Here is a 27061-nt window from a genome sequence, read left to right as displayed (position 1 = left end):
GGTTTTACTTCTTTTACTGTGTACTGGTCAATTACATTTGCTAACTGGTACAAACTTCTGTGGCTTGAACTAAAGGGATTCATTGGGTGGCTCAGCTTTCCACTGGAGAAGGAAGTTTTATCAACAGCAGCACAAATCAAATCACTACTTGCAGTGCATGATCACACAAAAAATCAGTCTCTGTGGGTTACTAGTCCCAGCTAGGCAGCATTGCCTTTTGGGCCGAATATTCTAGCGGTAGAATAAGAGAGGAGCCTCTTAAAGTTTAACAAAATTTATTCCAGGATAAGCAGAGCTCACTTCATTAGGTGCATGAGGTTGTACATCCATTAGATCGATACAGTGAGGGTGAGGCCAACAGCAGTGGGTGCCCAAACACTGCAACAAACCCAGGGACAGACTCTATCCCCATAGTCACTCCAGGAACCTCAGTGCAAGAATTCTACATTAGGGACTCTTTCACCTGTTTGTTTTCCAGTGAGACACATGCCACTCTCCACAGAGATCAACCTCTGTGCAAAAGAATAAATGGACACACATCTGACACGAAACACTCATTTAGAAACCAGCAGGAGAACATTGCAAGCTCAAAGGACACTCTGCTGGTGATCTGACAGTCACCATTCTCCAACAAAAGGAGTTTTAAGCATGAAACTGCTAGATTAGGATTCAGCGGGAAGATGAACAGCAGAAGGCGTCAATTGCGACAATTGTTCAGCTACTGCTTCTTGCCAGAAATTCGCACAGGCAAGCTACTGCTCTCTCAGACTTACAAAGGCCAGCTTTGACTTTGCTTCAATCATGTCTTCGATCAGCGGCGGCCCTTCCCACGGCTTTATTTGGGCCTGGCTGCCGTTCAGGAATTTGTTTCCAACAGCGGAGACAGAGGTGAGACTAAGAAAGGCTCCTCGCCTCTTAGTATCCAAGACTCTTTCCGATATAGCGCATGCTCTATGTGCCTCCTGCCCTCTCTTCACTGTCCCGATTTCCTCCTTCACTTCCCAGACTCAGCGACTGAGGCGACGCGCCAGCTTTAGGTTGCTAATGCGCACGCGCAGCACGGACCTTCCCCCCCCCCCTTTTTTTTTACCGCTAGTGGTAAATATTCGCCTCAAAGGCGAGGAAGGGATGTGGCGTTATTTCTCTGATTGGCTGCTTTTCTTCCAGAGTGATTTTGGTCGGGGAGTCGTAGTAGTATTCTTTTTTCCAAGCTTCTCTTCTACTTCTTGGAGGAACACTACTACCGGCTGAGCCTTCCCATCCCTAGGGACCACCCAGCATATCATTTGCCCACACAAAGATGACCTCCCCAGTCGCACCTTTGCAGGATACTAACGCTTACCCCCACACGCACACAATGTAAGTACTTTCCATCCCTAAAAGCAAACTGAGGAGTTATTCACTCCCCTTGCTAGGTATTTCTCCTGTTCAGAGTGCTGGAATCTCCCCATATGTTTCGTTTAGGCTCCGCACAGTCTTGTAAGTGGGGCTTCCTCCAGCTACCGTCCTATCCAGCAAAACGACGGTTTGGCAAGAACCTTTGGGGAGAAGGAATACAGCGGGTCCCTCCCATTGTAAACTGAGCACACAAAACAATGCACCCCTTTTGTTGTACACATCGCTTATGAAACCCTTTGCACTCTGCCGCTGACTAACTTAGCAGGTGTACTTAACACTTCCATGGTGCATATGTTAAGTGCCTTTGATGATTCTAATCACTGACTGAAATCAATCATGAACATCTATTCAGATATTCACTTTGGTTCATTGCTTAAAGGCATTCTGGTAAAATACCAAATGCTGACAGGCGATCACACCACAGTGACCTTGCTTGTTCTTGCCAATCGTAACTGCGCATGCTCTTGATGCCAGTTTGCTTGTGTTAGATGGAGAACACTGAATGATGTACTAATATTTGTTACAATTAGATACTTTTTAGAATTTCACAGCCTAGGAAGAAGAAAGTCTATTGTTTAGCTGGAGGAGGTACAGTTTTGCCTGAGAAAATCCAGCCTACAGGTTCGAACCCAATCAGAATGGTGTGACGGATATGTGACTAACTGTGATGGAACCAATAATTGTGATTTATTTCTAACTGTCATAGGGGGTACAAAACCCTATGTTTCCCATTGTGACCCTAGGGAGAACTGCGGGGTCCAAAACCTTATGGGATCTGCACCTCCCTCCTTTGTTGAGCAATAAAGTACAAGATCTGATTCTCCTCTATAAGACTGCCGTGTGCTTTCTCAAATTGAGCTGGGGGAGCACAACCTTTGACGGAGTTTCTGTCTTACACTTTTCAGAGTACTTCAGGGGCTGGGCTACCTGTTGTGAAGGGCAGGAATTGACTGTCCTTATTGGAAGGCTGCCTTGATCCTGGAATAACGTTTGTAAAATATATAGTTGCCTTTCATTGATGCTGCCAAATCACAGGGGAAGTCTCCTTACTCAAGAGCCAGTTACCACAATCCTCCACGGCTAGCTACCATCTGGAAAGCTCCTCTTTGTTGCTGGGGGATATGGCAGGCAGCTGGATAACACCAACCAAATTCTTCAAGGGTGGGATAGTAGGAAGGTATGCGGGTGTGGTACATTGTGGAAATACTGATGAAATAAATCATTTACAGCATGCATTATATGGAAAAGAGACATCTAGCCAAGACAGCTGCTCTTTATGACAAGTCTGTACGCATGAAAATTTACCCACTGGCCTATGCCCTGCCACTGGCTTTCCATTTTCAAAGCAGCAGAAGCAAAGTGAAACAAAACAGAGACTGCTTGGAAACCATTTGGTTTATGGATGATCTCTGGCTGTTTTTTTTTTTTTTAAAAAAAGGTTGTTCAATTGAGACATTCTGCAGTTTTGGCGTCAGAGCTGGGTGTATACTTGCCGTCCTAGGCTTTGGGTCTTGCTCTGTGAGCTTCCTTGAGCTTTCTCTGGACAGGTAACACAAACATTTTCTAAACACGTCTGGAAACAATGGGGGAAGAGTGGGGGAAAAGGTGTTTCAGGCTTTGCTGTTAAGGACAGTTATTTGCATCTCCCACAGGATATGCTGCAGATTTGATTGTGTTAGGTGGTGCTAGGTGGAGCTGGTACGGAGCTATACCTTACCCTTCTGGGACGAAGAAGAAAATAATAGCAGCCAACTGTTGATAATATAAAAACACACAGTTAAACACATCCAAAATGAAGATTTGGTCATCTCTCTTCTTGCCCATCCTTTGTTGGCCCTGTGGCCCACAGTACCTCCTTTGGACCTTAGTTTGTGCTCTGTGGGGGTCTCTTGTGGGGATCTCTGTTCGCTTACAGATGAGATGTCCAGATGTGATTCTAGTCCTTGCACAAGGGAACATCTCTACACTTATCTTGGGTCTGACCCACACATCAAATATTAAGTCCGTGCAAATGACATACTCCAAAAACCCATAGGGGAAAGCCTCAGTGACAAGCAACATGTCTTTTGACTGCAACCCCAGGCAGAACATATTTGGTACAAGGCGTATTTGACGTCCTGTGCCAGCTATATTTGTCACTCCTCTTTCTGAGAAAGGGCCTCAGAACACAGTTTCACAGAAACAGCACAGGAGGCAGGTAGCTCTGTTTCCCAGAAGGCAACACTCTGCTGAGATATCAGAGGGAATGGGGCTATTTTGCTGGCTACATAGAGAGTCACCCTGGATGGTGCAGCTGGTACTGGTTGGCTGTTGCTTTCAGCATGAAAGGCTGTGGGCAAAGAACAGAGAGGGAGGCTGTATATTCAGGAAGGGCATATTGCCAGCAAGAAAGAGTGAACATCTGTAGATGTAGCTATCTGATAATTTCAGACAACTTCCTCAGCAAAGGCACTTCTGCTTTTCAGCTGCTGAGTTCTGCAGTTCTGAATTCTGCAGAAGCCTTTTTGCAAGTTTTGCACAAGAACAAAACACCCAAATTACTAAAATACAGCTTCAGTTGGGTCCGGCTAGATTATTTCTGCCTCAATAGCAGAGGAAGGTTTTAATCCAACAGCCTCCGGGTCATGGGGACAGCACACTTCTGCTCTACCACTCTGGTATGTGGTAGAAACACATTGGCATGGCTTCTAAAGCACTTTTCCCCTCCAAGTCATGCCCAGCCTCCTGGGCATTCATCAAGGCTAAACATCAGAGCTCCAGCAGGTATTTATCCATGGTTCAATTGTTCAGAATGTCCAGCTGTTAGCTAGAAGGATTATCCCACACCAGACAGGGGCAGGTTTAGGTCCACTGTTTTCATTTTGGGAGGGAGAGAAGCTGACTTCCCAATTGCATTGAGAGAGAGATGGTTGTTCTAAACCAAAACTCAGTTTATTCCATTATACATTCTTAAATCAGAAAATATTTCAGTATTCAACATAGAATGTTTCAACACAACCCCAATACATAAACAGTGCACTTGTAATTTTATAAAGGATATCTTTGGTTGCTCTGTCAAGATTCATAACGGAAGGGTGGTTGGCCATAATACAGAACAAAACTAAATTCAGACATTAAGCACGCTTTTCCTTGGTTGCTCTGTCAAGATTCATAACGGGAGGGTGGCTGGCCAGAACACAGAACAAAACTAAATTCAGACATTAAGTATGCTTTTCCAACCAAAGGGCTAATGTAACTGTCAGTCAAGTCTGTGAGAGCATTTGACATTCATCTCTAATGTGCATGACAAAGCGCAGCCCATCCTTTCTGTCTCTGGGGTCACGGAGGTCAAGGAAAGGTGGGTTAAACTAGGTTGACTCAAAGGGTGTGGTCAGAAGGTGTGCTGAGAGCAGGTTAAACTGCTCTGGTTCTAACTGGATTATATTTGATTTGGATAATCGCGATCACACTTACCTCCCTTATCCCGCCTCACCACGCAGTCACGTCGCTCCCCGGCGTCTACATTACCGACACGCGGGAGTGTGCATCAGCAGTTTTTAATTTTTTTCTCAGTTTGTGCATGCGCATAGGCGCCCCTCCATAGAATGGGGAGGGAACTATTATGGCGCATGCGCAGAACCACCATGGCAAATCAATCCAACCCCTCCAACAAAAGACTTCCCTTTAAAAGTTTGATCCAAAAATGGCCTCCGTGAGATCCCGAACTCATCTAAACTCTAAAACAAGTGACTGTTTAAATGTCGGTTTTCTAAACACAGTAGCGGAGCTCTGCCTATGCGCACACCGCCAACACATTTAAAAAATTGTGGGCGAAAAGTGGAAGCCTTGGGCAGCTTTCAAGTGGGGAGGGTGTTTAAACCGGAAGTGGCTTGACACCGGAGGAGCGATCACACGGGTAAAATGCGGCTTTAAATGGGAGAACCGAGAAAACACCACTTTGGGACCTGGTAACAAAATACTCCAGGTTAAAGCGGTTTTGAGCCGGAAACCAACGGCTGGGGACAGGAGGCAGATGTTAACTGTGTGATCGTGCATATAAAATCCGTTGCTGAAGCGTGACGACACCAGATCAAATGGCGCATCTGAACACACCCAAAGAGTCCCAGGAAACTAGGTTCAGATAGTCTATCTATTTAGAATTTGATAATGTATAAACATTCCAAAAGGCAAAAGTTATGTAAGGCAAAAGTCATGTACAGAGTTATCTGTACTTAAAGGCCACAGCACTTAGCAGAGTCCTGAAGCCTCCTGGGAAACAGAACCAGAGATTCAACTATAGAGGCTAATTGCTATAATAATTGCTATATAGTAATTGCTATAGTATCATAGGTGTAGCAGAGGTTTAGCAAAGGACTGAGGCTCAATCCAGCCCTAATTCCTCAACAATAAGATATTGTAAACCATCAATGTAATTTGCAAAAATAATAAACATTAAGAACATAAGAACATAAGAGATGCCAATGTTGGATCAGGCCAACGGCCAATCCAGTCCAACACTCTGTCACACAGTGGCCAGAAATACCAGGTGCCATCAGGAGGTCCAGCAGTGGGGCCAGGACACTAGAAGCCCTCCCACTGTTGACCCCCCCCAAAGCACCAAAATGACAGAGCATCACTTGCCCCAGAGTCCCTATCTATACCTTGTGGCTAATAGCCACTGATGGACCTCTGCTTCATATGCCTATCTAATTCCCTTTTGAAGCCGTCCATGCTTGTAGCCGCCACCAGTGAATTCCATGTGTTCCTGTGGCAGTGAATTTAAATTTAATTTGAAATTTAAGTATCTTTGGTGTTTCCATTTCAGGCACATCATATTCCGATTTTGGGTGCCTTTTCTTTAGCAAATGTTGTCACCAATTCCCTCAGGTCAAGCACTGATGCTTCAGCGTGTTCAACTGAGATAGTTGCCAAACCAAGTAGTCTCTTTTGCAGCATTGTTGAGCGTATGTGTGTTTTTATAAGTTTGAGTTTTGAGAAACTGCGTACACCACTTGCCACTGACACTGGAAGCGTAAGAAGGATCCTTAGAGCAATAGAAGCATTAGGAGCTTTTGTTGAAGCATGAAGAGAAGTACTCTTTGGGGTGGCAATCCAACACGAAAACTTCCAACTTTCCCACATAAGTTCTCCCAGGCTTCCAGACTACATTCTGCTGGGTTTTGCACCATTCTGTTGCCAAAAGGTAACAGGATGTTCCCCCCCCCCAAAAAAAACCCCTAACTGTTCTGTGAGCCTTCCTAAGCTGCATGCGCCTAACAGGAGCAGGCAGCTACCTACACAAACCCAAAGCCTCAAGGAATGTGTTGGCCTTTAGGATGCCACACAGGGTGCTTTGGGTTCTGCTCCCGGTCGATCTGTAGGGTTTTTTTGCAAGCTCATAAGAACATAAGAACATTCAAAATTTATATACATCTACAATATGTTTGGACCACCATGTATAATAAATGTTCATTTAAAGCATTATGCTTTCTTTCAACCTGAAATAATTCTGAATTATGTAGATATTTCTAACTTGCTCTTTAAGAAAATTCCTAACTGCCATTCTACAGATGGCCAGTTGTCACTCTTTTTTAAATGGCTGATTCCGAATTGTACTGTGGAAAATTCATCATTCATTTGTAGTTATACAGAAAACTTTATAATACAAGTGAATGATGAGTTTTCCAGAGCACAACTCGGAATCAGCCATTTAAGAAGAGCAACTCTTGAAAAAGACATTTTGAAATGGCTTAACAACTGGCTATGTGTTGAATTGGAGTCAGGAGAATGAAAATATAATGCTTGAAATGAACATTTATTATACATGGTGGTAAAATAATTGAATGTTTATTATTTTAGCACATCACACTGATGTTTTATAATATATACAGCAGATTCTACATAGTGTGGTTATTAATTATGTTTAGGCTTACCACCGTGGTCCTTGAGTGTTCCGGTCCAAAGTCAGGCAACAGAGTCTCAGATTCAGGAGCACAATTCCAAAGCAGGCTTCACCACAGGCTTGCAAATAAGAGATTGGATTTATACCCCACCCTTCACTACCCAAAGGTGTCTCAGAGCGGCTTACAAACTCCTTTCCCTTCCCCTCCCCACAACAGCCACCCTGTGAAGTAGGTGGGGCTGAGAGAGCTCTGAGAGAACTGCTCTGTCAAGGACAGCTCTGACAGAACTATGGCTTGCCCAAGGTCATCCAACAGCTGCAAGTGGAGAACTGGGGAATTCTCCCAGATTGGAGTCCACGCACTTAACCACTACACCAAACTGGATTTGTACCTCTTGCACTCCTTACTTTGGTGCCATTTAAAGGGTCCGTGTAGATTCCGTGCCTCCCACTTTGCTAGGGTTGCCAGGTCTGGGTTGGGAAATACCTGGAGATTTTTGGGGTGGAGCTTGAAGAAGGCAGGGTTTGGGGAGGGGAGGGACTTCAATGTGGCATAATGCAATGAGTCCACCTTCCAAAGCAGCCATTTTCTTCAGGTGAAATGATCTCTGTCGCCTGGAGGTCAGTTGTAATAGCAGGAGAGATCCAGGTTGACAACCCTGTATTCCACAAATATGAGCCAGCACTGGGATGAACTATCATAATTTCACACATTTGCGCTTTCACACCTCAAGGATGGCAAGCTCAAACGCTGCTCCTCTCCTCCTCTGCTCCCCAGAAGGCAAGACCAAATAGGTGTGATGAGGACACAGATCAGGCCTCGAGCACCCAAATCACACGCAAGAAAATTAAATCAAAGAACAAGAAGCATACACATCGTCCGTGCAAGTGTACTCCAAGTCATTTTCACTTTAACGTATGTATTGTATGTCTTTAAAAACCTTTCTGTTAAAAGGTTTAGCATTTAGGGTCTAGGGAGCAAAAGGCCACATATTACAGTCCGTAAGAGCTCTGTCCTCTCAGTCAGTCTGGCCTACGGCAAGAGAAGGCTGGAGCTTAACTGAGGGAAACTGCTGATTTCTTTACAGGTATGTGAGGGGCCCAACCAGGGAGAAATTGCATCCTAGAATTTCCTCATTAGGAGCTGTTATAAAGAAAAGGTCTCAAGCTGGTGGTTGAGTTGTGGCTAAAGATATGGTTCAAAACTCTTCCCCTGGCAGTCAGTCTGGCCTGCAGCAAGAGACAGAAGGCATAGAGCTTGACTGAGGGAACTGCTGATTTCCTTCCAGGCCCAAGCCAGGGAGTGGGGGGCGGATTGAAGAGCAGCAACTGCAGCAGGAACCGTTGAAGAGCACACAGGGGGAGAAACAGTCCTGCACTTCTTTCAGCATTTTGTACTTGCTCTTTTCTTGGTGTTATTGGGCTCCAGTTGTTAGGACTTGGGAAAATTACTAACATCCTTCATCTTGTTACCATCCTGCAAGAGCTGATGCATATGCTAAGTGTAGGGTTGCCAAGTCCTTACCTTATGAAGAGCGGGGGAGTCCAGCGCTGGTCCAGGGGAGAATTTTCCCTCTGATGATTGTGGCCCTGCCCCCAATGTGCCCGACGCAATCACGTCACCTCTGGGTGACGTGCTCACGCCAGGCAAGTCATGTGCTTTGGGGGTGGGGTTCCCCCCGGGCCCCGATCCACCACCAGCGGGTAACCCAGGGGGACTTGGCAAGCCTATGGTTGGCAGCCCATTCATAGCAATTATGATTCAGTTGTTCCTGTAGTTGTAGAACTGTTCGGTTTATGATAAATGTTTGTTACCTCGAAAACTGTAATACCTTGAATTTATTTTATTTTAATTTTTTATTTATTTATGTGGTTTCTACCCCGCCCTCCCTGCGAACGGGCTCAGGGCAGCTTACAATGATGGCACAAGTTGCCAATAAACAATAAAACAGTATAAAACAATACAATACTTAATAGAAATATAAAATCTAAAAACGTAAGGTGCTATTAATAGTACAATTCATTGCTACCATGGTGCAATCTGGTGTCTAAGCAACTACTAAATTCCAGTTCTCTGTCGTCCCGTGTCGCTTGATGGAAAGAGCCAGCTGCGTCGCTTGATAAAAAAGAGCCAGTTGTTAAAAACTGAGGGTCGGGCTCGTTGATGGTAATAGTGGAGGGGTGGCTCCTAGTCGAAGGCCTGATGGAAGAGCTCCGTCTTGCAGGCCCTACAGAATTGCAAAAGGTCCCGCAGGGCCCTGATCTCCGGGAGCTTGTTCCACCAGTGAGGAGCTGCCACTGAAAAAGCCCTGGCCCTTGTCTCGGTGAGCCTGGCCTCCTTGGGACCAGGGAGTGTCAACTGATTCTGTGACCCCGACCTCAGTGCTCTCTAGGGTATATGTGTGGAAAAGTATGTTGGGCCTTGGCCATATAGGGCTTTAAAGTTAAGCACCAGCACCTTGAAACGAATTTAGTATGCTATTGGCAGCCAGTGCAGGGCCTTCAGTACAGGCTGGATGTGCTCCCATCTAGGTAAGCCCATCAACAGCTTGGCTGCGACATTCTGCACTAGCTGCAGCTTCCAAATTTGCGACAAGGGCAACCTGATGTAGAGAGCGTTATAGTAGTCTAGTCTTGAGATGACCATCGCATGGATCACTGTGGCCAGGTCGTTGCGGTCGAGGAAGGGAACCAACTTCCTGATCAGCCGAAGATGGTAAAAGGCCGACTTGGCAGTGGCTGCTACCTGGGCCTCCATTGTTAAGGAGGAATCCAGGAGCACTCCCAAGCTCCTAACCTCTGGCACTGGCACCAATGTTGCCCACCGAAGATCGGGAGTGGTGTCCCCACCCGCGCCCCGACCCACACATCTTCTCTGGATTCAGTTTCAGCTGACTCAGCCTGAGCCAACCAGCCACAGCCTGTAATGCTCGGTCCAAATCTTCAGGACTGGAGTTCAACCGGCCATCCAGCATCAGATAGAGCTGGGTGTCATCAGCGTAGTGATGACACCCCAGTCCATAACTCCGGGCCATCTGGGCAAGGGGGCGCATATAGATGTTAAATAACATCGGGAAAAGCACTGCCCCTTGAGGCACTCCGCACTCCAGTGGCTGTCTCCTAGACTGTTGCTCCCCAAGTGCCACCCTTTGTCCCCGACCTGGGAAAAAGGAAGCAAGCCATTGCTAGGCAAGCCCCTGTATTCCCATGTCGGCGAGGCAGTGAAGCAGCAACTGATGGTCGACCGTGTCAAACGCAGCCGACAGGTCCAACAACATTAGTACCGCCGAACCGCCCCGATGCAGATGTCTCCAGAGATCGTCAGTCAGAGCGACCAGTGCCGTCTCCGTCCCGTGTCCCAGGTGGAAGCCGGACTGGAAGTGATCTAACATGAAAGTATCATCCATAAAGCCGTATAACTGTATCGCCACCGCCATCTCAATTAATTTGCCCAAATAAGGCAAATTAGAAGCCCGCCGGTAATTAGCCAATTCAGCCAGATCTGGTGATGTTTTTTTTAAGAGTGGGCAGACCATCACTTCCTTGAGTTCCCCCGGGAACAGCCCCTCTAGGAAGGACTTGTTGATCATTTCCCTCAGGGCACCTCGAAACCCCTCGTGGCCCGCTTTAATTAGCCAGGAAGGGCACAGATCAAAGCTGCATGTGGTTGGGCGTACAGTCAAGAGCAATCTGTCAACTTCCTCCAGGCTGAGTGGGCTGAAATGATCCAAAACCGGAGCTGAAGACATGCTTGGGGCCTTGAGCTCACTCACTGTTTCAACTGTGGCGGGGAGGTCGCGGTGTAGTGTCAAGACTTTATCCGCAAAGTAGCTCGCAAATGCCTCACAGCCAATATCCAATTCACTAGCGTTTGGTCTGCCCTGCAGCAGAGCTGTTATAGACCGAATCATTCTAAACTATTGGGCTGGGTGTGAGCTCGCGGATGCAGTCGCCACCGCATAGTAATCTTTCTTCGCAGCTTTGACTGCCATCTCATAGGATCTCATAAACGTCCTATAGGATGCTCTTGTAGCTTCCTACACGAGCGCGAAGCCACCGTCTCTCTAGCCATCTCAGCTCTCGCTTCATAAGCCGTAACTCCTGGGTAAACCAAGGAGCAAGCCTGGAGCGAGGGTGCAGAGGGCACCGGGGAGCGATCTCGTCGATGGCTGCAGAGAGCCGGCTATGCCAGTCCTCTACAAGCTCATCCAACAAGCTGCTGGGGGGCATTGGATCCCGTAGAGCCATTCAAAGCCGCATTGGGTCCATCTGGCTCCGCAAGCGAGCAAAAATGCGTTCACCACCTAAACAGGGTCGGAGCGGCACATTCAGGCAGGCCCTCAGGGCAAGGTGGTCCGACCATGGGACTGCCTGAGCAGTAACTTGGCCCACTGTTACCCCCGCCACAAAAATCAAATCGAGCATGTGTTCAGCACAGTGTGTGTGTGTCGTTACATATTGGGAGAGTCCTAGTGCCGCCATGGATCACACCAAGTCCGCTGCCTGAGTGGAGGTCGCATCATCAGCATGAACATTGAAATCACCCCAGACTATCAGTCTAGGGTGCTCCAATGCCCAGCCTGATACGGCCTCCATCAGGGACGGTAGGCTATTGGCCGGTGTGTTAGGCGGTCGGTACACCAGCCAAATCGCGACGCTCTCCCTGGCCTCCCATACCAGGCTGGCATACTCAGTGCCCGTGATCCTTGGCAGCGGGAGAACCCTGAAGGAGGAAGCCTCCCAAATGAATATAGCCACTCCTCCCCCCCACCCCCAAGTCTGTGATTGATGAAGGACCGAGAAGGGCAAGCTGGGAGAGAGCTACTGTCTCCCCTTCCCGCACCCAAGTCTCAGTCACGCACGCCAGGTCTACCCTCTGTTCTTGCACGAAATCCAGAAGGACCATGGTCTTATTATTGATAGACCTGGCGTTACACAGCACCAGTGTCGGAGGGGGGTTAATCGTCCTTGTTCCCTCTAAGCTGTGGAGTCTTCTGAGCAAAAATTCTACTTCATGAGCTACCAACATTACAATTGTGAGCGAGCAATTTGGCTACTGCACAAATTAGTTTGCTCTGGAGCCATCCTTCCTGAGCGAAGACAAAAATGTGTGAGCTGGAGGCTAAAAAACGGTGAACTTGCTCACACTAACTCAGCTTAGAGGGAACACTGCCACCACACTAACACTAACCCACAAAGATGCCATCTTTTATTGACTTGAATCTCCCCATCTCCAATTGGAAAAAGATAATTTAGGAGAGGGATCTATGTAACTACAGTTCTGCTGGGTTTCACAAGCATCAGGCTAAACAAGAATAAAAAGAAATGGTGAAAACATGGAGCCCTGTTAACCCCATATCTATGCTTATGCTAAACGATGTTGAATTAGGATAGACTAGTACCTCTGGAAGTTGCAGTCCTCCATTACCTTGGTTCTCAGGGTCTGGGACTTCTCCTCATTGTTCCCCAGCACATAGGATGGAATTTCCTCATGAAGAGTTTTTCTTCCATAGCTTTTGGCAACAACTCTTAGGTAGGTAGGAGATAAGAGAGAGCCTCTTCCTTCTGTCCAGAGAATCTATAATCTCATCCTCTAGGGTTATTCTCAATCTTCCTATCCCAAATGGAAGCATAACAGCCTAGCCTTCTGGCTTTCCAATCTCTGGCCCTTAGGTGTGACGACTAACTGAGGTGTTACCGTAGATGGTAAACCTTTTGTCTTACTTCAGCCAGAGCCATTTACATTTCTGAGCACTGGTGTGATTGGGCATTGATAAGTCATCCCACGATGGCACCCTTCCTTTTCCCCAGCTGCTTGCTTGCAGCAAAGCTCTTGTAACATGGATACAGTATAAATCCAGTTACTGACATATAAAGGCGACCTATAGGGTGGAAGGTATTTCTCCACACACCCCGAGGAGCAAATTTCCTGGAAAGGGCCTTGGAAAAATTACTTCAGGAAGCTAGCAGATGGAGAAAAGGAGCATCGCCCACTTCCTGGCCTGTCTGCTGTGTAGTAGTGTGTTATCCTGCATAGCACAGCTGGACAGAGCTGGGCTGTTTACACAACAGGAGGTTGTGGGTAGAGAATGAGGAGGTGTACCATTTTTTTAAAAAATTCCTGGCAGGAAAGAGGGGCCATTTTCCCCAGTCTCTGTGATTTGCCTATGGGTTGCTCTTAACAGCAGCTGCCTTTGACAGATTGCTGGTTGTTTTCTTCTCCCCATTCTGAGCCAGGGCAGGATGGAAAAATTCCAAGAACTGTGTCAGCCAAATAGCAGGAAATGATTTTGATCTATCGACCTCCTCTGCAAGATTGGCCCAGTACACATCCACTGAGATAACTCTGCTGCTGGTCAGCAGCAGAAACACTTTGGCACAGCTCCTGTGGCTCTTTGTCCTCCAGCCGTTGCCAAACCTCCTGGAAGTCCATCATTGCTCAGCCAGAGCAAGCAGGTCTCTGTGGCGCAATCGGTCAGCGCATCTGGCTGTTAACCGGAAGGATGGTGGTTCGAGCCCACCCGGGGACATCTGTGGACAGGCCATGCCCTAGACGAGGTGGCCGAGTGGTCAAGGCGATGGACTGCTAATCCATTGTGCTCTGCACGCGTGGGTTCGAATCCCACCCTCGTCGACTCCTTTTGCCATAGGCTGAGAAGACAGCCTTGGCTCTCACTGGCACATCCTGAGTTGGCAATAGTTTCAAAAGAGGAGGCAGAGATGCACCAACTGGAACTTGACCCCAGGCTGCAAGAGTGGTAACCTCACATAATGCCCCTACATCACTGGTGCAGGCACTGAGGGATTGTTCCCCTGAGGTGCCTCTTTCTTAGAAATGGCCTCACAAATATTACTTCAAGGAGGCAACAGAGGTGTGTGTGTGTGGGGGGGGGACTGCAGGCTTCTGTCTCCCAAGGGTAAGGAGGGCATGGGGCACCTTGATTGGCTATGTGGTGGGGGGTCCTGTGTGTGGCATCTGGCTGGTGCTGACCCACAATGGAAGGCTGCAAGTTCTGTCCATGTTACAGACTGTTGTTTTTTTTCTACATATATCCCATGGTTTGCCCTGGATCTTCCAGACAGGGATTGGCTGGTGGTGGAGGTAAATAGGCCCTATTTAAGCACAGCAGAATCTGTCTAGGCCCTTCTCCCTGAACACTAAAGCTGCCATCCCCGTTGCAGAACTCCTGGAGCATATTCTTATTGGGCCATTTTTTTTCTTTTCATGAATTACTGAAGTAGTGCTTTCTGCATACCAATGGAGCCTCTGAGTACGAGGAGCCGCCATAGTACAGGTGCTTCCCCAGATGGCCCAGGGGCCAGTCCCTCCACTCGTCAGTTTGGTGTAGTAGTTAGGAGTGCGGACTCTAATCTGGGAGAACCGGGTTTGATTCCCCACCACTCCACATGCAACTGTTGGTGTGACCTTGGGTCAGTCACAAGTTATTTCAGAGCTTTTTCTCTCAAGAGCAGTTCTGAAAGAGCTCTCTCAGCCCCACCTACTTCACAGGGTGTCTGTTGTGGGGAAAGGAGATTGTAAGCCATCCTGAGACTCCTTTGGGTAGTGAAGGGCAGGGTATAAATCCCTGAGCCACCCTGAGCCCATTTGGGGAGGGCGGGATATAAATTTAATAAATAAATAAATAAAATCCAGTCTTTTCTTCTTCTTCTCTTCTAGTCTCTCAGATAGTCCCTGAGCTGGCCTTTAATTCTCTTCCATCTCCTCACCACCTGTTTGCATCATGTCTTAAAATTCATTATTTTTTAATTTTCCCCATTTCTCATTATGATTGCACCTCTTTTTAATGTTGAAAACTGCCATGCATGCACTGACAGAAAAGCAGCACACAGCAATAATAATTAAATCAACTGAAATTGAAGAGTTAAACGTATGTTGAAACATCTCCCATTACAGATCAGTGGGGCTGAAAAGGGTCTAGTTTGGGCTGGATTGCCCCTTTGGCACCCTCTGATTACCCTCTCTTGGCCCTTTGTCTTCCAGCCATGATCAGCCTTCTGAAAATTTGGGAAGGCCCAGCTGCATCATCCTAGCAAGCAGGTCTCTGTGGCACAATTGGTTAGTGCATTTGGTTAATTGGACAGATGCTGGTTTGAGCCCACCTGGGGACATCTGTGGATTGGCCAGACCTTTGATGAGGTGGCTGAGATGTATAATGTATAAATGGGCCCCTTTTGCCATAACTTTGGGAGGAGGGCTTGGCTATCACTGGCACCTCTTGGCAAAGATACCAAAAGAGGCAAAGATGGGCCAAGCGGGACTTGAACTCAGGTCACAGGATTGGCAACCTCCCATGATGCCTCTAGTTCACTGGCACAGGTACTGAGAGTTTTTTGCCGATACCCTTCTTTCCTGGAAAGAGCCTTGGAAGCATTACTTCAGAGAGACAGCAGAAGGCCGCCTGGTTCCTCAGCAATCTCTGCTCTGCCAAAGGAATGTAACAGTTGGTCTTGCATGGCACATCTGGCTTTTGCTGGGCCAGCGTGGCAGACTGTGGGGTTTAATCCTGTCGTGGGCAGGATACAGGGTGGAAGAGGGCTGTATCTTTAGGGGAAACAATTGGCCATGGGAAAGGATGGCCATTTTCCCAGCTGTTACTCAGCTATTGGCTGCTTTAAACCACCTGTGTGCCTTAGGGAAAGCTTGTGATGGGAAGGCAGGGAGGAAAAATGGAAAGGACAGAAAAACAAAAGCACAGCTGCCTAGCAGAGGATGTTTTTTATCTATCGACCTCTCAGTTATGGGCCCAGTACGCTTCCACTGTGCCACTCAGCTGGCTAGCTGAAATGCCTTAGTGTGGCTCCTGAGGCCCTAGCCATGCCTGGACTCTGTAAAGGCAACTTAGGGGATATATGGGGCATGATGGAGCTCCTCAGCTGGGTGTATATAGTGTGTAGTTCTGCACGGCACAGCTAGCTTGGGCTGGCCAGTTTCAGGATGGAGGGGTGGGTTCTGTACCTTTTACTGACAGATGTGCTATTTCTGCATATATTTCATAGCAGGAGGGAAGGCAGCACATTATAGCCTGATCTCATCAGATCTTGGAAGCTAAAGCAGGGACAGTACTTGGAAGGGAGACCACCAAGGAAGGCTCTGCAGAGGAAGGCAATGGCCAACCACCTCTGATTCTCACTTGCCTTGAAAGCCCCTTGCTGGGGCCACCATAAGTCATTTGCAACTTAATGGCACTTTACACACACACACACACACACACACAGTCATGAACCCAAGCATGGGTCCCCCCCAGGTCACCTCTCCTTTCACTAAAAAGCAGTGCCAGACCTGTGGGTCGTCAAGGATATGTGCACACAAGTAAACTGACCTTTGTAAAATGTATAAAGGTTTATTAGATAGCTTTAAAAAACAAGATATTACTATGCAATGCAGTCTCTGCAGTTTACTAGCAAGGAAACAACAATGCTAAGTTTCTATCTAATACATTCAATACCGAGAGATGGCGCCTTCTTAAATACAAGAGTCCAAGCTATAGGATTAAGTGTTCTCTACACAGCTGTCCATGGTGATGTAGCATAATACAGTCATAGCATGGGCATATCATAAAATTTGCCTGGCTTCACTCTGGCCCACAGCCTAATTATAGGTTTTTTGCCCCGACACCAGGTGTTCACTCAAACCCAATCAGACAGCTGTTTGCTGAAGTTCTCAAAAGGCATTTATTTTCACCATGTTTGAACCCAACTGAGCACAGGTCCTCACAATTAACCAATTATCAGTTTTGGATGGCCTTGAAAGAGATAAAGATGATGTCAGCAGAAAGGCCTCCTTATGAACACCTGCGAGCCATGTTAGCCGAATTGCTTTATCTACAGCAATTGGCAAATTTTAAACTGTGTGCTTGCCAACTATACCAAAGTTCTGTTCCCACCGAGGGTTACCAGAGAGGGAGTCGAGGCTGGTGTTGTTAAAATAAATGTCTTTTACTTAAGAAAATGTCACATACAAAGAATACTGATGCACGCACACATTCAATGAAGTTCCTTAGAAATACAGTAGTAAAATAAGCACTTTTGCATTAGCAGGTAGGGTTGATGATGGGTGATACTTATCTGTCTTCACAGCTTGGTGATCCCAATGAAGAATGGATGGGGAGAAATGGAAATCTAAGGGAGTTTAACACACAACCAGAACCAGCCAGCACGTGTGGGTCTCTTGACTGCAGATCAAGAGATCAAAGTAGAGGCAAGGGTTTGGGTATAGCAAGCTGGACAAAAGGGGAGTATAAAGCAGACAGGGGTTGTTGCAGGGAATGCTAGTTAGGAAGGGCCAGGTGAATGGTCCCAACTTTATATAGGTGGTCCATTGGATGGGAGGTAACAGTTCCAACCTGTGGATCCACCTACCTATTCGTCCGTCCCAAAAACAATCCTATTGGTTGCCTATAGGAGTGGGAGGTTGCCTATAAGGAGTGGTCAGTATTGAAATCTAAACCTTACTCAAAGAGGGCCATCTGGTCAGGTGTGAAACCTTGGTGTGAAGTGTAGATGAAGCTTGGCCATTCCCTTTGTGAAACAAATATCCATTTGGCAGGAAATACCAAAGTAGAATAAAGCATGGATGTGTTGTACGTGATCCCAACTGATTCAGCAATGGGGGCTGTCTCTGCTCAAGTTGTTGTTTTGCTGACAATAATGGAGATGTGTGCTTCCCCACCAGGCTGGTGCCCTATAGCTGAAACATCATTCACGTGTAAGGCTTATGCAGGCACCTTCTATGTGTAGTATCACAACAGGCGACTTGTACAGCTTTCTTTGAGCCTATGGGTGTATGTGCACAGTCCATTGTGTGTGTAACAACAAACATAGTCCATGAAGCAAATATCAATCTCATTCCTTAACAGCCAGATCAAACCTGCTAATATTCATGTCAACCCTTGAGGGAAATCAGGGTGCTTTGCCTTACATACATATACCACGGTTTGCCCTTTATCTTCCAGATGGTGAGGTTCTGTGTGTGTAAATAGCTGCTCAGAAGTGTCTCTCTGTGCTGTTCTCTCAACATCACTTAGCTGGTTTCTGTAGCATGGTGGTTATCATGTTTGCCTCACAGCCAAAACCAGGCAGAAATGACAGTAGTTGCTTGAGAGGCTGTGGCTCAGTGGTATGCAGAAGGTCCCACGTTCAGTCCCCCACCTCTCCAGTTAAATGATCCAACAGTAGGTGAGGTGAAAGACGTCTGCCTGAGACCCTGGAGAGCCACAGCCATTCCAAGTAGACAGTACTGACTTTGATGGACCAATGGTCTGATTCAGTATAAGGCAGCTTCATGAGTTCATGTGTACTTTGTGCCAAACTGAATGAGACATTGTCCATAGTTATACATTTGGCTGATCATAACTGGTAATCTGGCTGTACAGACATATGTTCATAGCTGTCACCACTTTCTGCCTGTGTCCACTCTGTCTCCCAGTTCTCATAAAGGTGTGTTGTCATGTATACCTTTATGATACCAGCCAACCATCTTTGCAACAGAAGCTGTACTATACAGAGTATTAAATCTTTTTGGAGCATTCCCTGCCTTTTGTCTCCAGCTGTTCCTGCATTTCTGAAGGCAAACCACAGGTGGAGCCATTTCCCTTTAGTCTTATTTTGTGTGTGCGTGTATGTGGGGGGGTTATGATTTGTTTAAAAACTGCATTTAAGACACATCCATTCATCTGAATCTGTGAATGTACATTTTGAAATTCATAAAATCTTGCCAACCAGTCATTATTGCTGGACACCTCATTTGGTGAATGCTGCTGCTTTTACCACAATGTCATCTTGTGGCCCTGTGGATCTCTGCAACAAGAAAAAACTAACTTTATAGGACTTTGGAATGTGTGTAAAGTTACAGGGGCCATGAGAGGCCATCTGGCTAATGGGAAATGTTTGGCAGAATCCAAACAAGAACAAGTGATCACCCTACGACAAGAACGATTACTCCTGATGTGACTAATGGCATGTGTCTTGCATACATAAACTCAGGACACTCACATGAACATAAGAAGTGTTCTCCTCTGTGAGACCAGTGGTCCATCTAATCCAGCATCCTGTTTCTCACGGTGGTCAACTAGGTGCCTTGGAAGGCCACCAAAACAGCACAGAGGCCAAGGCCTTCCCCCTGATGCTGCCTTTTAGCACTGGGTTTCAGAATTTATGATGGCTTGTGGCCATCATAACATAAGAACATAACAGAAGCCAATGTTGGATCAGGCCAATGACCAATCGAGTCCAACACTCTGTCACACAGTGGCCAAAAATACCAGGTCCACTGGCAGTGGACACACAGTGGCCAAAAATAACGTCCACTGGCAGTGAGTTCTACAATTTAATGACTCACTGAGAACACAAGTATTTCTTCTTGTCCATCCTGAACCTATTGCCCATCAACTTCACTGGGATCCCCCAAGTTCTTGTATTACAGGAGAGCAAGAAAAATCTTCACTCTATCCACATTCTCTACCGTATGTATAATTTTATATATCTGCAACATGTCTCTGCTTAGCTGTCTTTTTTCTCAACTGAAAAGCCCTGGACTCTTTAGCCTTTCCTCATGAAAAACATAGTCCAGTCCCTTCATCACCTTGATTGCCCAATTCTGCAATTTTTCCAGCTCTACAATACCTTTTTTTCTTCCAAATATGGTGACCAGAAGTGTATGCAGTATTGCAAATCAGACTGCACCATCTACACAGGGACAGTATAATAGTGAACATTTTATTTTCAGTCCCTTGCCAAATACATACTACTTTTCCCATTATGGCTGCGCACTGAATTGACATTTTCATCAAACTGTCTACTACAACTCCAAGATACTCCAGGTTGTTTTAGATCTGAGTGTAATAAATAAAATATACCTGAAAGGAAGACTAGGTCCCCCCCCAAGTTGTTAATTCCCATACAAGTTACAATAATGTACAATAATTTTTGTTAAAATGGTTTGTAACCATTTTAGGGGTATTATCTTACATTCAGGGTTGTTTTCCTTTCAGATAAATTTGGTAACTTACTTTCACTCCCAAGAGCAGCAGTTCTACCTAATTGCATGAGTAACATTTAGTTACTCCGTAACAAAGGTCATTTTAATTTTCCTATGATAACCTCTGATTTATTGAAACAAGTAGAGATCCAAATGCTTGCAAAGGTTTTCAAACATGGTGAAAACAAATGCTAATTTCATCCGCATCAAACTTCCTTTTCTCTGAGCTTCAGTCTGAACCATATATCCAACCCTGAGCCATCACCTGCAGCTGAATCAAGTGGGGGGGGCAGCATCAGGGGCACAATTCTCTCTTGATCCCCTGCGATGGCCTCAGTCCTGCTATGATATTGGTCTGCACAGCTTTCCCAGCCAGCTTGGCTTCAATAGCCTTAATATCATTGCAACACTGCATCAGCTGGGCCTTGGTATTCCGGAACTCCAAATCCGAGATCCAATGCTCAGCATCAACGGTGCAGCCAGAGAGGTTCTTTAGGGCCTTCTGCATGTCAGCCACTGTGGGGTGCAGCCTGGAGACCGTAGACTTAATTTCTGCCGTGTCTGCAGCTATCTGCTCCAGTACTGTCAATATATGTGCCACAATAGGCTCAGCAGCCATTTTGTCTAGAAGGGAAGAGGAGGGAGCTCTTTGCCAAGATTTCGCTTCCCTGGTGTATGAGGAAGAAGCTGTCTCTGAGGTGGTTCTGTGCTCCTCTGTTGCTGTTTGTGGAGTTTCATGGGGCTGGGCATTAATATTTACAGAACTGTTTTTTCTCAGGCCCATTTGCAGCTCAGGAAATCTGCATCCCCGTTTTCTGGAGGCCCAACAGTTCCAATTCAGACGTTTATGTAGCTTCCCTCCTGGGGAAATCCTCCACTGTGTCCCCAGGACAGATCTGACAGGCATGTTTCTCCCACTACAAGGTTTTCTTTTTTTGCCAAACTTTCTGTGTTTTACCAAAACTGAGAGACTGCTGGAATTTCCCCCAGAATCAGAGCAGGTGGGCTGTGTGGTAGAAGCTGAACTCTGAATGAAGTGTCTCTTATTACTGGGGCCTTCAAACAGCTCTTCTCCTTGGCTGTTTTGACTACTGTTACATTCTGAAGATTCCTCAGGATTGGGGCCTGTAGGCTGGGGCTCTGGTGTTGGTTGAGAATGTAAGAGAAGCTGGTCTTCGGTCAGTTCTGGCAAACCATTTCTAGAAAGAATGGATGTCGTTTCTCCTCCTTCCTGCCCTGGGCTACTGATCTGCTCCCTGTCCAGAATGATGGTCTTCTGACTGATTAAGGCTGCTGTCCCATTCACATTTTCCCCGGAGTAAGTCCTATTCAATTCAGTGAATGAGTAAGCGTATATTGGCTCAGGCAGAGAATCTTTCTCAGGACTCTGGGAAATTTCTTCTTCTGATATAAATGACGATCCCTCAGGTAGGGTCACACATTCCAAGTCATCCTCTGTGGTGATGTTCTGATCATGGAGAAGTGTTAAGGATTCATCTTGGTCCCCACCATCAACAGCCATGCAGAGAGTCCCCTGCCCTGGCCTATTGTCTTGATGGTCCCTCAAGGCTTTTCTAAAAGGAATTAAATTCTCTTCCACTCTAGAGTTGTTTGACTGCTGCCTCTCCACATCCTTCTGGCCCTCCTTGATTAAATTTTCCTCAGGATTCTGAGGGATTTTCTTCTCTGAGTACTCCTGTATTGTGGGTTCAGCATCTTCATCTCTGGGGCTTTTCCTACTAGCAACAATTGAGGATGATTCTTCTCCTTTTCTATAATCATGACATACATACACAGTCCCCAAGCCTAGTTCAGCATCTGTGGCTATTTCCTTCAAACCACTGATGAAAAGACTGACATCTTTTTCCACTGAACTGCTTTTTGGCTGCCTTTCCAGATGGTTCTCCCTAATCAAATCTTGCTCAATGCTCCAGGAAATTTCCTTGTTGTATTTTTTCAGCAACTTCCCTTTAGGTTCAGAAGCTTCCTCGCAGGAGTCCTTTTCCCTCTTCCTGCCTGTCTCCACACCTGCTGAAGCAAAGGGGGGGGGAGTCAGCTCATTCCTGAAGTAATGCAGTAAAGCCTTTCATTTACTGATAAGATAATTTAGCAGTATATATATATATAATTAAATGCCTTATAATGTTCTTATCTCTCCTTATATATAATTGAATAGTGGGGTGGCACTTTCCAGCTCTCCCATTGGTTGTGCAATGCGCTCCATCAGCCGTTGGCCCATCAGTCGCCACTGAAGAGTACTCACGTGCCATTGGCCGGATGCTGGGTCTGCTCCTCTTCTCCACTCACTCCTACCTCACCCACTGTTCCCTGTCAGAATTACTGGCAAATAGCTGTCTCTCCCAATGAAGACACCTCCTGCTTGGCTCCTCTGTGGGACTAACTTTTCCCTCAGTGGCTGCTGGTAGAAGGAAACCATTTCCAGGTCCTTGTGAGGAACTCATTGGGGCCCGTCCTGACTAGGGTTGCCAGCTCCAGGTTAGGAAATTCCTGGATATTCTGTGTCTAAGGAAGCGTCTAAGGAAGCCAGTGTTTGGGGAGGGGAGAGGCCTCAGATGAATAGAATGCCATAGAGCCCACCCCTGAAGGGGGGGAGATGTCTGGAGTTGTTGTGATACCTGGTGATCTTCAGGCTCTACCTGGTTGGCTACCCTAGGCATAGCAGTCAGCGTTTCAGAGCAGGGTCTGCCAGGCAGATCTCAGTTCCCATATGGCATTATACCCTGATGAATCCTTCCCCTCCCCAAATGCTGCCCTCCACATGATCCGCCCCCCAACTCTCCAGGTATTTCCCTACTCAGAGCTGGTAACCCCACTTTCCCCTCAGTGCCTGTTGCTTGGAAAACAAGCTTGGTTCTGTCAGTAAAAGGCCCTTTCCATGCCTATTTTGGCCTTTGAGAGAAAAGTCATTGGGGCCAGTCCTGACTAGGGTTGCCAGCTCCAGGTAGGGAAATTCTTGGAGAGTTTATAGTAGAGTCTGTGATACCTGTCGATCTTCGGGCTCCACCTGGAGGTTGGCTACCCTAGGCGTAGCAGTCAGTGCTTCAGAGCATGGTCTGCTAGACCCAGGTTCTTGCTGTGGAAGCTGAGTGGGTGATTTTGGACCAGTCACAAACTTTCAGCCTAAACTACCTCACAGGGTTGTTGTGCAAGTCAAAAGGGAAAGAAGAGAATGATGTAAGCTACTTTGGTCCCCATTGTAGAGAAAAACTACTTTTCCTCTTGGGGAAACCATTGTTGCCGATTTCCAGGTGAAGGTTGGAGATCACTCAGAATTACATCTGCTCTCCAGATGGCAGACACAGTTCCCCTGGAGAAAATGGTGGACTGTGTCCTTATATCCTGCTGAGATGGCCCTCCTATGACAGCCAATGTGATGTAGCAGTCAGGGCTTCAGAGCATGGTAGAGGCTGCAGGTGTGTGTGCGGGGGGGGGAGATTTTAAAAGCTGAAGAGTGAAGGGCAGATAACAGCAGGTTGATGCTTGGCTGGGAAGGAGATAGAGTTGCCAACTCCAGGTTGGGAAATTCATGGAGACTTGAGGGGTGGAGCCTGGAGAGGGTTGGGTTTGAGGAGGGATGGGACCTCAGACAGGTACAGTGCCATAGACTCCACCCTCCAAATCAGCTATTTCCTCCTGGGGAACCATTGTTGCCAATCTGGTGAACCACTGTTGCCAATCTCCAGGTGAGGGGTGGAGATCACTCAAAATTACAACTTCTCTTCAGGTAGCAGAGATCAGTTCCTCTGAAGAAAATGGTGGACTCTGTGTCATTATACTCTGCTGAGATCGTCACAGCAAATTGATGCTGAGTGCCCAAAGCCGGGGCACTCTCCCAGAGCCTCTTTCTAGAACTTGTGTTTATTTCCACAACGGGTGGTTTTGTTTTTATCAACATACTGGAAATATGTTTATAAAAACAAAACCACCCATCAGACTTCTCTTGGGATTTTTGTTATTCTACTCTGGGTATTTAAGTGACGGTCTTTGTGCTACTCAGAAAGCTTCATTGGTAGGGCAGACATTAGCACTGACACATAGGGTTGCCAAATGACTGAAGAAAAATGTCCTGCCCCTTTAGTAGAGGCTTAATGGGATGTTATTTATGCCATATGATATTATTTCCCTTTGTTCCAGTTAAAAAAAAGCCTTCAGCTGCCCATTTCCTCACATTAAGCCTCATTATACAGACATCTTTTTTTCAGGCGAGCTGGCAACCCTACTACCACACCTGCCCATACATCCATGTTCTGGCTCGGTCAGATTGGTCAGCTTGCCTGTTGAAAGGAATTAATAGGCCCTGAAAGATGGGGACAGTATCTCTTGTTCTGTTTGCACAGAACCCTGACCATATGGAGCACACACTATTTTAATGCCTTAGAGCCGATTTTCTTGGAATCAAGAGGGACACTTACTCAGCCAAGCCACATTATCGTAATTATGATGCATGACATTCCAATACAGTGTCTTTTCTTCATGGTTCAGCAAAGCCCATTCTTCCTCAGAGAAATGAACAGATATATCTTCAAAGGTGACCAGGTCCTGAAACAACCAGAAGGAAGTTATATTAATTATAGCCCTCTTTTACACAGACTTGGAGACAGGATTGCCAAGCAAATCTCAGATCAGTGATGGATCACTTGCATGTTCTTGGGTAAATCCAGAGTCCTTCAGCCTCAGTTTCCAGACTGAAAAGGGGGTATAATTAAAGCACCTTGAACAGTATTATTTATTTACATATTTAATTGTTTTTATCCCACCCTCCCTGCAAGCATGCTCAGGGTAGGTTACAACATACAATACACTGAACAAGAATAAACCCGTTTAAAAGCCCTAAAAACAACTATTCCAGATTCTGACTCAATCATAAGATGGCATTTCCAAAGCTTACAGGAGGCTGATGAAAACAGTGGTGGTCCTTCTTATCCTGACCGAAGAAGGGTGATATGTGTGGGGGGAGGGGGCGCACAAATTTTAAAAGAGAGAAATCTGCAAACACCTCCACACAATTAATTCTCCTGCCATCTAGACATTAGTACTAGACAATAGTAGACATTATGCCCCACTGCTATTAGCAACACAGAAGAGCTCATTCCCGCAAGACGTGATGACGGCCACTAACTCAGATAGCCTTAAGCGATTGGATAGCCTGGGAATCACAGTTGTAGAGAACTAAACAACAAGATAACTAACTGTGCGGTAAATGCTAAAACTAATTTTTACTAATTATTTTCATAACTCTTTGTAATGTGCAATAAAGATTTTCCAAAAAATATTTTGTGCAACAATAATTTTTCACCCCTATAATGAACAGTATAACCATACATTCTGCGACGTATACAGAGGAATAGTCCAATACTTGGTCATAACTTCATACACCACTCACGTGGTTTATACAGTAATTCCAAAGACACTCTGGACTCTTAACAATAAAGACATAAGAACTCTCTTTTATGACGTGGCTTCCAGTTCATGCCATCATTTTGTCATCTTCATCAGATAATTCTTTTGGGCTGTCCACTATCACCAATTCTCTTTGTGATAGCCCTGGAACCACTTGCATCAAAGATGCACCAAAATCCACAGATCCAAGGCATTAATATTGGACTGCATTCATTTAAACTCAGCATTTTTGCGGATGATATGTTATTGTATGTGACAAACCCAGAAAGGTCTCTTTGCCATCTTCACTCTACTCTTCAGGCCTTCAGTCAAATCTCAGGTTTGATAATCAATCAGTAGAAGTCAAGCATACTGACTTTTAATTTAACTGTGGAGATTGAGTACCATATCTGAGAAAATTACAAATATCAATGGGTCACAAAACTCTTCCCTACCTTGGAATCCATATACTTCATAAGCTGACAGACTTATTTAAGTTTAATCACATTGTCAAAGTCCAAGAAATCAAATCAAACCTGCAAAAATGGAATAAACAGAACTTATCTCTTCTTGACAGGCTGCACTTGGTTAAGCCATTTACATTTCCCAAATTATTATTCCTACTTCGCACTTTACCCATTGCGATACCTGTCCTGTCCACATGCTGAAAGAGTGGCAATGCATATTCAACACCTTCTTATGGAACCATAAAAGGCCAAGAATAAGTTTCCAAACAATCAGACGCTGCAAATCTCAGGGTGGTTTAAAGTATCTGGACTTGATTACATATCACCAAACAACATTACTCGCATTAATTATTAAGATGATAAGGAAAGGAGACCAAGCTGACTGGATTAAACCACTCCATCATTTTCTCTATCCCAAAACAATACAGGAAGTCATCTGGAATGATCCTCGGGAGCGCCCGGTCTTGGCAAGACACAATATTTTCCTCTCGGTGATACTAAAACCCTGGGATCACCTCAAGACTAAGATAATCCCCAAAACATCTAGATTGTCTTCATTTGTATTTCAATGCTGGTTCCCTCCAGGAAATGACTCGGCATTTGCCAACATTTGGAGACGCGCTAATGTAACACATCTCATGGATCTCTCGTCCAATACAGGCTTCCTCCCCAAATCAACACTGGGACATAAACTGGAGCAAGCTATACCATGGTTTCTCTACCTGCAATTAAATCATGCATTGAAACAATTTGATTTGACAGACATTATGTGCACACCTCTAACTCCCTTTGAGCAGCTCTTAGATCCTGCAGACCAGAATTTTAAAGGTTTAATATGCCTTGATGGTGATAAATCAATGAACTGTCAACAACAATGGCACCATGATTGCAATGAAATCTTTACTGACCTACGATGGA

General features: G+C 45.9%; 1 protein-coding gene and 2 non-coding genes across 3 annotated transcripts; 2 read left to right on the top strand and 1 right to left on the bottom strand.

The window, feature by feature from the left end:
• Nucleotides 1-13735: 13735 nt before the first annotated feature.
• Nucleotides 13736-13809, top strand: TRNAN-GUU. The gene has a single exon. It is a non-coding gene; the product is annotated as a tRNA-Asn (tRNA).
• Nucleotides 13810-13831: 22 nt separating this feature from the next.
• On the top strand, nt 13832-13913 carry TRNAS-GCU. The gene has a single exon. It is a non-coding gene; the product is annotated as a tRNA-Ser (tRNA).
• Nucleotides 13914-20552: 6639 nt separating this feature from the next.
• On the bottom strand, nt 20553-24780 carry LOC107114223. The gene is made up of 2 exons (XM_015415701.1): nt 24710-24780; nt 20553-22304 (listed from the first exon to the last, which is right to left on the bottom strand). Exons 1-2 carry the CDS (start codon nt 24741-24743, stop codon nt 20572-20574), a joined length of 1767 nt encoding a protein of 588 aa, XP_015271187.1. The 5' UTR covers nt 24744-24780; the 3' UTR covers nt 20553-20571.
• Nucleotides 24781-27061: the final 2281 nt, after the last annotated feature.

The sequence above is a fragment of the Gekko japonicus genome, unplaced genomic scaffold (assembly GCF_001447785.1).
Source record: "Gekko japonicus isolate JY-2015 unplaced genomic scaffold, Gekko_japonicus_V1.1 scaffold204, whole genome shotgun sequence".
NCBI classification, from domain to species: Eukaryota; Metazoa; Chordata; class Lepidosauria; order Squamata; family Gekkonidae; genus Gekko; species Gekko japonicus.
Note: the sequence above shows the minus strand (reverse complement) of the source record. Positions and strands in the feature narration are given on the sequence as shown.